We start from the raw sequence: 15,848 nt of genomic DNA, 5'->3' as shown, positions 1-15,848 counted from the left end.
TTTGTCTCATTCCTTCTCCTGTATAAAGCACATCTGCTACTCTCCAGTTCCGCTTTTCTGCTTATGTGTTATTTTTTACTAAAAGACGCTTCTAACTAAAATTGTTTAACCCTTTCAGAAATGTCATATTGGACTCAAAATGTTAACCCCCGGTTTCTCTCTTCACAGACACTGCCAGACCTGCTAAGTTTTTCCAGCACTTGCTGTTTTTGTTTCACTGATTGGCATATTGCTGGTAATTAGGAAAGAAAATGTGAATTTGTTTTCCATTTTGAATATGTGCTAAATTGCATTGGAAGGCTTAGTAGCTCATCTATCAATAGGTGAGGTAGGATAAGGTCTGGTCTCCCACAATCCCATAATTTTGCAACATCCATTTTGTTGCCATTGACAGGGAAAACTGGCTGAGCTCTCCCCTGATGCTGGTTGGGTTCTGGTGTCTGATGCAGAGAACCTTTGGATTTTATCTCGAAATGCTAAATGTACACCCCGCTGAGATGAAAACTGGAGGAAATTGGTAAACCGAGTGCATAAATAAAAGAAAAATTATTTATTTTATTTACCTTGGCACTGTCTGGATAACTGCAGAATTAATGGAAGTCAAGTAAAATGTTATGTCTGATGAGGTGCACCTGCTCCCTCAGTGGATGTAAAAGGCCCTGTGGGACTATTCGAAGGTGAGAAGGGTAGTTGCCCTGGTGTCCTGGACAGTATTTATCCATCAGTTTAAAAAAAAAGCTTGTGCTATTATCACATTGCTGTTTGTGGGATCTTGCTGTGCACAAATTAGCCGACTGTGTTCCCAAATTACAGAGTGACTACACTTCTACTTCATGAGCTGTGAAGCATTGGGGTGTCCTGAGGTTGTGAAATATGCTATAGAAATGCAGGCTCTTTCTTTTATTTACATGATAAACTTAATAAGCCATAACAGAGCCTAATTTATTGTAACTTCAAAGCAGAAGGGAGTTAAGGATTAGGGGAGATGATGGCATAGTAGTAATGTCACTGGGACTAGTAATCCAGAGGTCCAGCCTATTGCTTTGGAGACAAGGGCCAGGATTTTACAGCCCCTTCTGCCTGACGGGATATTACGGGCTGAATGGACATTTAAATGGCTCGTTGCATCCATTGAGGGGAGACACACTACATCAGGGTCATAAAATCCAGGCCAATGGCTCTCATCCAACTGTGGTAGCTGGTGGAATTTAAGTTCAATTAATAATAAAACAATCTGGAATTGGAAGCTAGCCTCAGCAATGGTGACCATGAAACTATCATCGATCGTTGTAAAAACCCATCTCGTTCATTAATGTCGTTTAGGGAAGGAAATCTGCCTTCCTTACCCAATCTGGCCTACAAGTGACTCCAGATCCACAGCAATGTGGTTGACTCTTAACTGCCCCCTGAAATGGCTGAGCAAGCCACTCATTTCAAGTGCAATTAGGGATGGGCAGCAAATGCTGGCCTTGCCAGTCATACCTGCATCCCAAGAAAGAATACATTTTTAAAACTCTGAAATGCATTTTTCATCCGGGACCCTCAACAATCTCTCCGCACTGCTAATTAACACCATGAAAATTATAGAGAGATGAGATGGCTGCTTTAAATATTGCTGAACTGGTGTCTCACACTATTGTCAAAGTCCATTTATAGAATGGTTATTTGAATTCTACAGAGTAGCTGGTTGACACTGGTTGACATTGAATGCTGACAAGATTCTGAATGAGTTTTTTTTCCCCCTTTATCTCCAGGGAGTAGATTCCACATCACTTCGTATGGAGCCTTGTACATATCTGATGTACAAAAGGAGGACGCGCTGTCTACGTACAGGTGTATCACCAGACATAAATACAGTGGAGAAACGCGCCAGAGCAATGGAGCCCGTCTCTCTGTTTCCGGTAAGGGTGTGGGCCTTGCTGTTAATGTCAGGGTTTAGCATCTTGTCTTTCACTGCCACTCAATACCGCCAAACCTTCTGGATTACCCTGATGTCTCCAGGAATTAAAGATGAATTTGAGGCCTTGGCGAGGGTGCAGAGGAGATTTACCAGAATGGTACCAGGGATGAGAGACTTTTGTTAGGTGGAGAGATTGGAGAAGTTAGGGCTTTTCTAGGAACAGAAAAGATTAAGGGGAGATTTAATATAACTGCTCAAAATTATGGGAGGTTTTGATATAGTTAGATAAGGAGAAACTGTTTCCACTGGCAGATGGGTGAAAGATTTAATATAATTTGCCAAAAGTGAGATGAAAAATTTTTGATGCAGCCAGTTGCCAAGGTTTGGAAAGGGCGGTGGGAGTAGGTTCAGTAGTAACTTTCAAAAGGGCATTGAAAACAGTAAAAAAATCAAAAGTCGAGGGGGAAAGAGCAGGGGAATGGGACTAATTGAATAGCTCATTCAAAGAGCTGTCACAGGTACAATGGACCAAAAAGCCTCATTCTGTGCTGTATAATTCCATGATTCTAATATGGACATGGCTGCATGCAACTCCAGGATAAAAACCAGGAGGCAATTAGAAAATATAGTTTGTTTCATTTTCTTTGAAGACTTTGGTTTATTAGTTAGGAAAATATTGGGGATGGTGGTACTGATGGGGGAAAGGCAGGGAAGCCTCTAGGAATATGTCTAATGACAATTGGTAACCCTACCACGTCATTCATCTTAGCCTCCATATGTTGAAAAGGGCCCAGTATGCTGCACATAAGGATGATTCTTCCACATAATCAAATGCATAACATTTCAGTAAATCAGTGTGATGCGCTCACTGGAAATGAAAGTGTGGACCTTCCCCAAGCACTTACCAGGTAAACGTATTGGCCATTGTCAGACTCAACTCTACAAGCTAGGCTGTCTCTCATTTAATGCCCACTGTGTACAACAACAACAATAATAACTTATATTTATATAGTGCCTTTAATGTAAAGAAATGTCCCAAGACACCTCACTGGAGCGTGATAAAATAAATGATGACACCGAGCGACATAAGGAGATATTAGGTCAGATGACCAAAAGCTTGGTCAGCGAGGTAGGTTTCAAGCAGGAAAACAAGGTAGAGAGGTGGAGAGGTGTCGGGAAGGAATTCCAGAGCTTAGGCGTGGCAGCTGAAAGCACGGTCACCAATAGAGGAGCAATTATAATTGGGAATGTACAAGAGGTCCCAATTAGAGGAGCACAGGTATCTTGGAGCATTGAGAGTCTGGAGGAGATTACAGATGTAGGGAGGGACAAGGCCATGGAAGAATTTGAATAGAAGGATGAGAATTTTAATATCAAGACGTTGCTTGACTGGGAGCCAATGTAGGTTACCGAGCACAGGGATGAAAGTGGAACAGGATTTGCCATGGTCAGCAGAGTTTTTGTATGCGGAAAATGTTGGCATTGAAAGGAGGCAGTTTGGCTGATTGTGCCATTGCTGCTGGTGCCAGTGTTATTTCACCCTCAGGAGCCAATCAGTCTCAACCCAGGAGAAAAATTATCGGAGCAAGTACTGGAGCTGGAGAAAGAAAAATAAACCATGGAGGGTCATTGGAGGCAGGAGGGAAGTCATGTTGTGAAACCTCCAAGTATAGAATTGGAAACTCTGTTCTCTATTCTCCACCTCTCCAATAAGGAAATAGCGATTAGTGAAAAAACTGAAAATAGTTTGAAACAAAATGGTAATCCTATTTTTTTTAAAGATTTTTTTCAAGCAAGAAAGATTCCAAATGGCACAGAAAGCACATTAAACTCTACTTAAAATTTGCATGAGTTGTTTCCTACACCACTTGAGGATTGAGGGGCTGCCATTTTGAAAATCCTCACAGTGGCAATGAGCACCGGAAAAGTCAACTGGGGCATCTCAAACTAGAAAGAAATATTCTTTGCAGATTGCACATTGCAGCATCAATAGGATGAGATCTTAGCTTGGTTACTCAGCACAAAGACCACAAAATATCAAGTCATTTTCAAATCCAGAGCTTCTGAGAAATACAAATAATTACTTATTGATTACAGTCATATATCGTAGAGGGCTCAACTTGTATTACAACCAGTGTTTAGTATTTCTATGTGGAGTTATGATCTTAAAAGCTTTTTCTCTTTCTCTGTGACATTATGCTCACAGGCTTTACAACACAGAAAGAGGCCATTCAGCCCAAAAGGCCCATGCCAAGGTTAATGCTCCAATGAGCTTCTTCCTGCCTCCCTTCATCTAACCTCATCAAAGTATTCTTCTATTCCTTTCCCCCTCATTTGTTTATCTAACTTCTCCATGAATGCATCTATGCTCGTTATCTTATAGGGAATGGTAGCATAGTGGTTATGTTATTAGACTAGTAATCCAGAGACCATGGGAGTTGGGGAATTTAAATTCAGTTGATTAAAAAGAGAATGAAGAGTTAGTGTCATAATGATGACTACATAACTACTGAATTCTCATTAAAAACCCATCTAGTTCCCTTTAGGGAAGGAAATCCGTTGTCCTTACACAGTCTGGCCTATATGTGACTCCAGACCCACAGCAATGTGAATGACTCTGAAATGGTCCAGCTAACAAGCCACTAACTTGTGGCAATTAGGGATGGACAATAAATGTTGGCCTTGCCAGTGATGCCCACATCCTGTGAATGAATTAAAAGAAAACTGCTCCCCTGTGATAGTGAGTTTCATATTTGAGTCAATGAATTATATCCTTCTACAAAGGATGTTTTTGAGATGGTAACCAAAAAGCTGGTGGGTGGATAAAGAGGAATAATACTATATGAATTATACATCAAACACGTCAAAAAAGAGCTAACCAATGGGGTGTACAAGTTCTTAAACTTTATCGCCACATTTCACAGAAATATGCCCTTAAATTGGATGAAGTCCAAGGTCATGATGTATTCTCTCAACAGGTGTTCATGCAGTAAGCAGAGAGACCTTAATGTGACCTGTCAGAATGAAGGACCTTACTGTTTCTCCACATGGGCTATTTTCTAATGATACAGTAGGGGGGTAGTGTTTAACAGTGGGACAGAATCCAACAGCAATGTTTAATGATTCAGACAGAGTTGTGTTTGATTCGAGGTAACACTGTGATGTGACACAGGTTTAGTCTCCACTCCCCTTCCCCCAACTTCTGCACTCAGCCATGTGGAGTCCTGATGAATCTCCTGTGATGTTTCACATGGTGAATCGGAGGATATGCTGTTTACTGTGAGAGTTCATTAAGCTCAAAGAATAGCAAAGCCAGAAATACATTCCCTCTCAGAACATGAACTCTCTTCCTCTACTTGCTAAACCTACTCAAGATGGACTATTTGCCTCTCTAGTCTTCTGCTCCCCAAATGCGTCAATGCCTACATCTCCACCTTCCTCCCAGGGTCTCGATCTCTTCCTTCTACACCAGTGTCTGACCTTATATTTATCTTCGTGCATTCTACTCCTCTACTAATTGTCATTGAAACGTGATGGGCTTTCTTTGCCTAGAATATTGGTGAAATAAGTAATTAGGATTTTTTGTCTGCTCAAGGTTATTTTTTTGGTCAGCTGCCTTGCCCATTTCAACTTGTTGAGTTTTGAAATCTGGAAGTCTTGTCCCCAAAAGCTGCTGGCTTCCCAGGGCATAAGCCGTAGAGAGAAATGGCATGCCTGTAATAGAGCTTGCCTGATTTTCTGTCCAAAAATTTAGAATGGATAGAAAATTGGACACTTCTCTTATAGCTACATTACTAATAGGATACATGCAGGTTGGTGAAGTCAAAACTAAAACATGGAGCCTTTCCTTACTGAGAGAGTTTATTGATTTTGTTCAGTGTCAACACTCCTCACATCCACCCAGTGTCCCAGCTATCCCCTATTTAAAAGTGTTCAAATACCCATCACCTGTTTCCCTTAACAATGTAATTTGACATTAACAAACTTTAACAATGTAATAGATAAGACAATGACACATATAGTCCCACCTTCCTCTATGTGCTGTACGTCCAGGTACAGGAACATAATTCTCACATATTTTCTTTCTGAGATGGCTGTGCTTTGTGTTTGCAGCTCATACACTGAAGGAAGCACTAATATTATGATAAACGAAGCTCCTAACATGCCTGGAATAGCTTTATTGCTGCAGTAACAACCCCGTACACAAAATAAATATTCAAAACACAATCTTAATTTAAAATGTATTTACTACTTCTGCTTGGCTTATGTTCTACCTTATTCTCTTTCATTCTTGGAGACAATGTGTTTCCACAGCAGGGATGTTGGTAATCGGAATATGTAGATTTAAGATAATTTTTGAAAAATCTATCGGGGAAAGGAGGAGAACTTTTTTATGCATCGAGTTGTTATGATTTGAAATGCACTGCATGAAATGGTGGCTGGTGGTTGGGGGAGATGGTGTTATAGTGGTATTGTCACTTGATTAGTAATCCAGAGGCTCAAGCTAATGCTCTGAGGAGATGAGTTCAAATCCCACCATGCAGCTGGTAGAATTTAAGTTTGTTTAATTAATCTGGGAAATGAAGCCAGTCTCAGTAATGGTGATATGGCAACTATCAGTGATTGTTGTAAAAATCTATCTGGTTCACTGATGTCCTTTAGGGAAGGAAATCTGCCATCCTTGCCCAGTCTGGCTTACATGTGACTCCAGACAAGAGCAATATGGTTGACTCTTAGCTGTCCTCTGAAATGTTCAGTCTAAGGAAGGGCATTTAGGGGTGGGGCAACAATTTCTGGCTTTGCCAGCAACACCCACATCCCATGAAAGAATAAAAAATATTCCATAGTGACTTTCAAAAGTGAATTGAATATATCCTCGGAAAAAAAATGTAGGGCTACAGGAATAGAGCAGGGAAGTGGTGACATGATTGGTGGTTCTTTCGAAGACCCAGTACAGACACAATAGACTGAATGACCTCTTTCTAAGCTGAAAAATGTTATGGTTCTAACAAAGAAAAGTACAGCACAGGAACAGGCCCTTCAGCCCTCCAAGCCTGCGCCAATCACCTGATCGGCATTGTTCACTGGCAGTCCAGAACCCCTGACCTCAAGCAATCTGGCAGCCTCAGCCTCTGTGTAGCCAGATAACAGGCGCGTGCCACAGCGCTCGGCTACACGGAGGCTGCTTCTGTGATGACTTGTCTTAATTTCACTTTGTCTCTACTCTATGAACCCCACTTTATGTAATCTAATCTTTTCTCAGTCATTATTCTAAAGTTTGAACCCAAGCAGGGGGAGGTAGTAGTGTAGTGGACTTGTCACTGGACTGGTAATCCAGACACCCAGGCACAATCCAACAAATCCAACCAAAAAAAAAACCTGGAATTAAAAAAGTCTGATGATGACCGTGAAACCATTGCTGATAGTCATTAAAAACCCATCTGGTTCGCTAATGTCCATTGGGGAAGGAAATCTGCCATCCTTACCTGGTCTGGCCTACACGTGACTCCAGGCCCAGCCTCTTAAACGCCTTCTGAACAAGGGCAATTGGGGATGGGCTATAAGTGCTGGCTGAGCCAGTGATGCGCACATCCCATGAATAAACAAATCAAAAGGATTCTACCTGAATCGCAGAGTCCATTTTAAAACAGCAAAGTAATTACCAGGCTAGTGCTACTAGGCCAGAATTTCAGCCAGTTGAGTGGCAGAGATGGAAAGGCTCAAAGTGTGAAGCATTCTTGGCAATGCTCATCAGTAGCTCAGAGACGAATCCCATCTCAATGAATGGAGTTATCCCTGCCTTGCTCGAGGTTTAAAAATGCTACTGATTTTGTCACATCAGATTACTAAATGGTCTCAGTCAATTAAATCCTCTCAGCTCCACTCATGGACATGGTCAGTTATGATTCCTATTAAAGCCATCATGTTCAGACTTCTAATGGGGCATCCTCCAGTATTGCTATTCACTGAGAGTTCTGTAGCATTGGCTCTCAGCTGTTGTCATGTGTGTTATTTGTTTGACACCATCCAGTAGAATACTTTGACAAGGAAATAATGCAGCTTGAAAGGTTAGAATTAGCATTATTAGCTTTTAGCATTGAGTTTTTATGGGAACATTAAGGTTAAAACTATAATTCAAATGGCAGAAGGTTTCGATACTCAGCTTAGAGTGAGTTAAACAATGGGCTTATTCCAAATCTTAATTCCATCCAAGATATTGTCTCTCTCTCATATCTATCTGTCCAGTTGCTTTTCCCATCCTTTCTTCCCTCCTATCTTACCTTTTCCCTCTTTTCCATTCCTTTATCCCTTAGTGTAAACAGCAGTGAAATATAAAGTTACACAACGTCTGTTTCCAGTGGTGAACTTTGGTTAACCGCCCCTCCCCCAACCTGTATCTTTTTCCACTGCAGATCCTATGGAATCAGCGCCTACAGTGTTGGACAGTTTTCAGTCCAGAGAAGTTAAAACGGGGGAAACCATGGAGCTTCCATGCATCGCTTCAGGTTATCCAAACCCAGCAATCCGTTGGCTGAAAGACAACAGGCCTTTGCCAGTAGACAGCAGGTGGACCAAACGCATTACAGGCCTGATGATCAATAACCTACGTGTGGAAGACAGTGGGACCTACATCTGTGAAGTGACAAACACCTTTGGCTCAGCGGAAGTTACCGAAATCATTAAAATCATAGGTAAGAGCTTTTCATGTTTCCACAGGTTTTCAGTGAAGTTGGGAATAAAGGTGTTGGGGGAATGGGAGGTGCTGCATTGCAAGCCATCTCCATGGGGCGAGTTTACAGTGTTAACTAAAATACGCAACGGAAGGCCAAGTTAATTGTACATTTGCTTTTGTGGGTGAAGGGGTAACAGGGCGATCTGATGCAAAATGCTGCGGGTGCTGAAAACCTGAAATAAAAACTGAAAATGCTGGAAACGCCCAGCATGTCTGGCAGCATCTGTGGGGGGAGAGACAGAACAGACATTACACTAGTCACTCTGAACTGTGCAAAGTTGGATTTACTTCGATAGGAAAATCCATATTTTTGCTTGTGCTGGATGTCGAAATTATAACCTGCCTGTCCCTCTCAGCAAAATGGTAACATTTAGGTCTCGGAATCCATTTCTGTGGTTCTATCTAGCATTTCGATTAATCGTATGTCTAAGGAATCCAATGTTTAGGTGAGTTTTTGCCTGAGGTGTCATGGCCAGTCCAAAGCCAGGTCCATACCCCTCTTCTTCACTGACAGTTCATAACAAGTACTCAGGTATACAAAGAGCGTGAGGGAGAATTCATCCATGTTTCTTGGCTTGAGGGGGTCTGTACACTGTTCCACTCGTCAGTTTCAGATTCAGATCAGAATTTTGGGTTGCCAACAACCTCATTCGTCCAACTGCTGAGCAGCCCCCTCCCCCAAGCAGTCGGTCTGAAGATTTCTTCAACGGCACAGCATCATTTGGAAGAGCACGTCCATATGAAGCAATTATTCTCATTATTTGAAGTGCAATTTGAAAAGTAAATGGGCAAGATACAGCCTTTTTTATAAAAACAAAAAACTGCGGATGCTGGAAATCCAAAACAAAAACAGAATTACCTGGAAAAACTCAGCAGGTCCGGCAGCATCGGCGGAGAAGAAAAGAGTTGACGTTTCGAGTCCTCATGACCCTTCGACAGAACTGATTGAATGTTAGGAGAGGGGTGAAATATATGCTGGTTTAAGGTGGGGGGGAGGGAAGAGAAGTGGGGGGGAAATGGTGTGGTTGTAGGGACAAGCAAGCAGTGATAGGAGCAGATAATCAAAAGATGTCACAGACAATGGAACAAAGAAGTGTTGAAGGTGGTGATATTATCTAAATGAATGTGCTAATTAAGAATGGATGGTAGGGCACTCAAGGTACAGCTCTTGTGGGGGTGGGGTGGAAGGACTAGCAGGGCATACAAGATTTTAAAATCATGGAAATAGGTGGGAACAGAAAAATCTATATAAATTATTGGAAAAAACAAAAGGAATGGGGAAGAAATGGAAAGGGGGTGGGGATGGAGGAGGGAGTTCAAGATCTAAAGTTGTTGAATTCAATATTCAGTCCGGAAGGCTGTAAAGTGCCTAGTCGGAAAATGAGGTGCTGTTCCTCCAGTTTACGTTGGGCTTCAGTGGAACAATGCAGCAAGCCAAGGACAGACATGTGGGCAAGAGAGCAGGGTGGAGTGTTGAAATGGCAAGCGACAGGGAGGTTTGGGTCTTTCTTGCGGACAGACCGCAGGTGTTCTGCAAAGTGGTCGCCCAGTTTACTTTTGGTCTCTCCAATGTAGAGGAGACCACATTGGGAGCAACGATGCATTAGACTAAGTTGGGTGAAATGCAAGTGAAATGCTGCTTCACTTGAAAGGAGTGTTTGGGCCCTTGGACGGTGAGGAGAGAGGAATTGAAGGGGCAGGTGTTGCATCTTTTGCGTGGGCATGGGAAGGAGTCATAGGTGGGGGTTGAGGAGTAGGGAGTGATGGAGGAGTGGACCAGGGTGTCCTGGAGGGAACAATCCCTGCAGAATGCCGCCAGGGGAGTGAGGGGAAGATGTGTTTGGTGGTGGCATCATGCTGGAGTTGGCGGAAATGGCAGAGGATGATCATTTGAATGTGGAGGCCGGTGGGTCCTCCCACAGCTTCCAACCTGATAGTCGCCCAACCTTGGACGGCCCGCTTCTACCTCCTACCCAAAATCCATAAACAGAACTGTCCCGGTAGACCGATCATGTCAGCCTGTTCCTGCTCCACGGAACTCATTTCTCATTATCTTGACTCCCTTCTCTCTCCCCTTGTCCAGTCCCTTCCCACCTACATCCGTGATTCCTCTGACACCTTACATCACATCAACAATTTCCAGTTCCCTGGCCCCAACCGCTTCCTCTTCACCATGGACGTCCAATCCCTCTACACCTCCATCCCCCACCAGGATGATCTGAGGGCCCTTAGCTTCTTCCTCGAACAGAGGCCCAAACAATCCCCATCCACCACTACTCTCCTCCGTCTGGCTGAACTTGTTCTCACACTGAACAATTTCTCCTTTAACTCCTCTCACTTCCTCCAAATAAAAGGTGTGGCTATGGCTACCCGCATGGGCCCCAGCTATGCCTGTCTCTTTATGGCGTATGTGGACCATTCCTTGCTCCAGTCCTACTCTGGCCCCCTCCCACAACTCTTTCTCCGGTACATCGATGATTACTTTGGTGCTGCTTCATGCTCTCGTCGGGACTTGGAAAAATTTATTAATTTTGCTTCCAATCTCCACCCCTCCATCATTTTCACATAGTCCATCTCTGACACTTCCTTTCCCTTCCTTGACCTATCTGTCTCAATTTCTGGTGATAGACTGTCCACCAATATCCATTACAAGCCTCCCGACTCCCACAGCTACCTTGACTACAGCTCCTCACACCCCGCTTCCTGTAAGGACTCCATCCCATTCTCTCAGTTCCTTCGCCTCCGTCGCATCTGTTCTGATGATGCTACCTTCAAAAACAGTTCCTCTGACATGTCCTCCTTCTTCCTTAACCAAGGTTTTCCACCCACGGTCGTTGACAGGGCCCTCAACCATGTCCGGCCCATCTCCCGCGCATCCGCCCTCACGCCTTCTCCTCCCTCCCAGAAACATGATAGGGTCCCCCTTGTCCTCACTTATCACCCCACCAGCCTCCGCATTCAAAGGATCACCCTCCGCCATTTCCACCAACTCCAGCATGATGCCACCACCAAACACATCTTCCCTTCACCCGCCCGGTGGCATTCCGTAGGGATCGTTCCCTCCGGGACTCCCTGGTCCACTCCTCCATCACCCCCTACTCCTCAACCCCCTCCTATGGCACCTTCCCATGCAACCGCAAAAGATGCAACACCCGCCCCTTCACTTCCTCTCTCCTCACTGTCCAAGGGCCCAAACACTCCTTTCAAGTGAAGCAGCATTTCACTTGCATTTCCCCCAACTTAGTCTACTGCATTCATTGCTCTCAATGCGGTCTCCTCTACATTGGAGAGACCAATCATAAACTGGGCGACCACTTTGCAGAACACCTGCGGTCTGTCCGCAAGAATGACCCAAACCTCCCTGTCACTTGCCATTTCAACACTCCACCCTGCTTTCTTGCCCACATGTCTGTCCTTGGCTTGCTGCATTGTTCCAGTGAAGCCCAACGTAAACTGGAGGAACAGCACCTCATCTTCCGACTAGGCACTTTACAGCCTTCCGAACTGAATATTGAATTCAACAACTTTAGATCTTGAACTCCCTCCTCCATCCCCACCCCCTTTCCATTTCTTCCCCATTCCTTGTGTTTTTTCCAATAATTTATATAGATTTTTCTTTTCCCACCTATTTCCATTATTTTAAAATCTTGTATGCCCTGCTAAGCTTTCCACCCCACCCCCACTAGAGCTGTACCTTGAGTGCCCTACCATCCATTCTTAATTAGCACATTCATTTAGATAATATCACCACCTTCAACACTTCTTTGTTCCATTGTCTGTGACATCTTTTGATTATCTGCTCCTATCACTGCTTGCTTGTCCCTACAACCACACCAGCCCCCCCACCAATTCTCTTTCCCCCCCTCCACCTTAAACCAGCATATATTTCACCCCTCTTCTAACATTCAATCAGTTCTGTCGAAGGACTTGAAACGTCAACTCTTTTTTTCTCCGCCGATGCTGCCAGACCTGCTGAGTTTTTCCAGGTAATTCTGTTTTTGTTTTACAGCCTTCTTTAAGCTGTTAACACAGTCAAATAACTTCCAAATTGAAATGGCTGTGTCATGAATGTTTGGGTATCCTAGAAGACAGAGAGTGAGTTGTTTGGGAGAAGTGATCAGAAAAGGTTCACACGTTTTGGAGCGTTCAGCGCAGACCAGAAAAAAACCCCAGGTTTTGGCTCTGACACTTACAGGGAGGGAGCAGGAACATGTTGGTAAGAAGGAGTGGGAGAATTGTGGGAACACGAAGCTCCTGCTGAATTTTAACTGCAGGATCTCGTCAGCAATTTTTAGTCCATTTCCCTGGCAGTCCATGTTATGAGGAAAAGATTGGGGCACAGTGAAGAGAGCAGTGTGGAGGGAGGGAGCGAGGGAGGGAAAGATTTGGGCTCAGTTGGGGAGGGGGGTGCTGGGGGCAGATTCGAGGGAGTGAGGCGAAGATCATGGGGCAGAAATTGAGGGGTTGAACCAGCAATCAGGAGGCAAGGAGAGACCATGGGAATGGGGGCTCAGGACCACAGGCCTGGATGGCACGGGCAGGGTGGATTGTGGCAGATAGTTTGCTTGAGCGATTTGGGGGAAGGTGTTCATTCCCATAAGTAGTGCTCTAAAAAAGAACTTAACTGCTTAATCTGCTCTAGCATCCGTTTAACAGCCAGCAAGCAAGCCGTCTATCTCTAAAATCCAATGCCTGCCAAGACCTTATCATTATCATAATATAATTATGGACCTGCCTCTCTAGAGTTGGTCACTTGGATACCCCCAGATGTGCTGCCGTTAAACCAGAAGTTGACACGTTTGCACCAGTTTTGGTTTGGATTTCATTTATTTGTTGATTTAATACGGTCAACCATCTTCCACTCATCTTCGGTGGAATTAAAACCCCCTCTTTTCATTTACCATTTCAATCAGGGAAGTGGGAGACTGGTTAGATGGGCAGAATGCAATGAACAATATAGAAGGGATAAATTTTTAAATAACTTGCTTAATATTTAATTTTAACAAATATGAACGACTTACTGGGAAGTCAGTGCAGGTCACTAGCTTTGCCATGATCCCTTTGTACAGATGGATCATCCAAACAGCGCTGTCATGACAAGAACTCCGTGATGCGGTCTGTGAAGGAAAGGTAGCTTTTTCATCCTGACAACTTATAATATTGTCTTCCTGGTGCGTGAGAAAGCGAATATTGCACTAGCTGTCATGGTAATATAAAGGTTCATGTTAGACTGGAAAGTATTGGCTAATGACACTCATTGACATTGAAAGGGTCGTCACTCTGTCTGCTGGAGAGCAGGGACAACCCAGAAGACAAGCAAGATCCGATCATGGGCTAGTCAGCATTGTTGTATTTATAAATGAGATGAAGTAGAGTGCGAGGGGATTCTAGTGGAGGATAAACACCAGCAGACACCTGGTGGGCTGAATGGTCTGTTTCTATGCTGTAAACTCAATGTAATTTTATTTCACTGGACTTAAATTCTTACTAGGCATAGTAATCTAATTTGTGAAAATGAGATCCTCATTACAAAAAAGCAACCAAAATGTTTCAAAGATATTAACTCTTGTCAGAGAAAATCTAACAGGCTCAATCAGGCTTGACTAATGTTAGATTACATTTTTTTAGCTTTTACCTTCCTCTCTCTTTGCTCTTCCCCTTCAAGGACTTCTCATTGTCACACAGCCCAGCTTCCAGTTATTGAGCAAGATGGAGCAGGTTTCCGACCAATTTGCAAGCTGCTTCGCCCTTAGCCTTCCCAAGGGAATTGGAAAAATACTTGAAGGAGAAAAGAGATTTAAGGGAATAGGGAAAGAGCTTGAGAGTGGGATTAACTGGATTGCTCTTCAAAAGAGCCAGTGCAGACTCGATGGGCTGAATGGTCTCCTTCTGTGCTGTGCTGTTCTATGATGAGCTTCATTATGTTCCTTCATGAATGTTGGGTTTGAGCCCTGTAGCTCATGACATTCAGAAAATGGGACCTATATGTTTAAGACATCTGCATGCTCCTGGCTGTACCCTTCTCCTGTCCTCATGTTTTGCTTTTTATTTGTCTGTCACTTCTGTAGATCCACTGAGGGTAAAAGTGACTCCAAAGAAACTGAAAACTGGAATTGGCAGTACTGTCATCCTGTCGTGTAGTGTGATGGGTTCTCCCGAGTACGTCATCAAGTGGTACAGGGACACTGAGCTCATCGTTCCTGATGGTTACATTTCTATCCGAGGAATCAATAACAATACACTTCTTATCACATCTGCTCAGAAGAGTCACTCAGGAGCCTACCAGTGCTTTGCCACCAGGAAATCCCAAACTGCACAAGACTTCTCCATCATAGTGTTAGAAGGTACAACTTTTAAAAAACAGAACATAATGGCTAAAGATGGATTTCATGAGTAGGGTTGTCTGAGACCTCCAAGTTGGGACTCTCTGGAAGCCTTGGCCATGTTTGCACTGCTAACTTGCCAGACTGCTTGAACCCCAATACCCCTGTTAAGTTTAAGGTGTCAGTGGTCGCACTCTGGCCTCTAGATAGAAGTCCAGAGACTTGAACCCACATCTTACACTGACACTTCACTGTATTTTTGTGGGGATTGCTGCACTGTCAAAGTTGCCAGCTTTTGGATGAGGCATTAAGCCACAAGGCCCTAACTTCCCTCTTGGAGATGCAAACGATTCCACGACACTATGCAAAGAAGAGCAGGAGTGTTTTCCCCGCTGTCCTGGCCAATGTGTAATCAACAAGCAAGGTCACTAAAACATATTGTCTGGCCACTATCATGTTGCTGCTTGTGGGACCTTGCTGTGCAAAAATTCACTCCTGCCTTTCCTACATTACAACATTTTCGGAGTACTTAATTGGCTGTTGGGTGCATTGGGATGTCCTGAGGGTTGAAGGTGCTGGATAAATGAAACTCCTTGCTTCTTTTTTAGGGTTTAGTTGTTGTGGGCTAACGGACTTCCATTTTATTTGGCCCACGTGCAATCCAATCTGATGGGATGAGTTTGGGCACCTTGAGCAAGTGCAGCCAACAGCTTAGAATTAAAGGCAAATTGGTGGTGCTGCTCAGAGAGGCACAAGAATGCCTAGTGTGGGAAATCGAACAGCCCACATGAGTAAAATGGTAGATTTCAGAGGATGGGGCAGAGTGGTTGGAGCATCAATGTACATCTGACCCATCTTTTACACAGCCTCAATGGTGAAGCTGGGCGGAGAA

General features: G+C 43.8%; 1 protein-coding gene across 3 annotated transcripts in view; it reads left to right on the top strand.

Moving 5' to 3' along the window:
- The window catches only part of LOC121269638 (Down syndrome cell adhesion molecule-like protein 1 homolog), a 474,540-nt gene that overhangs the window by 273,680 nt on the left and 185,012 nt on the right, over window positions 1-15,848 (top strand). For 2 of the 3 annotated variants that reach the window (XM_041174392.1, XM_041174393.1), the window contains exons 2-4: window positions 1,755-1,901; window positions 8,314-8,592; window positions 14,702-14,977. In XM_041174392.1, coding sequence (XP_041030326.1) covers window positions 1,755-1,901; window positions 8,314-8,592; window positions 14,702-14,977 — 702 coding nt within the window. The remainder of the gene's footprint in view (window positions 1-1,754; window positions 1,902-8,313; window positions 8,593-14,701; window positions 14,978-15,848) is intronic. The other variant, XM_041174394.1, reaches the window with a different exon arrangement.

Source organism: Carcharodon carcharias, chromosome 25 (assembly GCF_017639515.1).
Source record: "Carcharodon carcharias isolate sCarCar2 chromosome 25, sCarCar2.pri, whole genome shotgun sequence".
In the NCBI taxonomy this organism is placed as follows: Eukaryota; Metazoa; Chordata; class Chondrichthyes; order Lamniformes; family Lamnidae; genus Carcharodon; species Carcharodon carcharias.
Note: the sequence above shows the minus strand (reverse complement) of the source record. Positions and strands in the feature narration are given on the sequence as shown.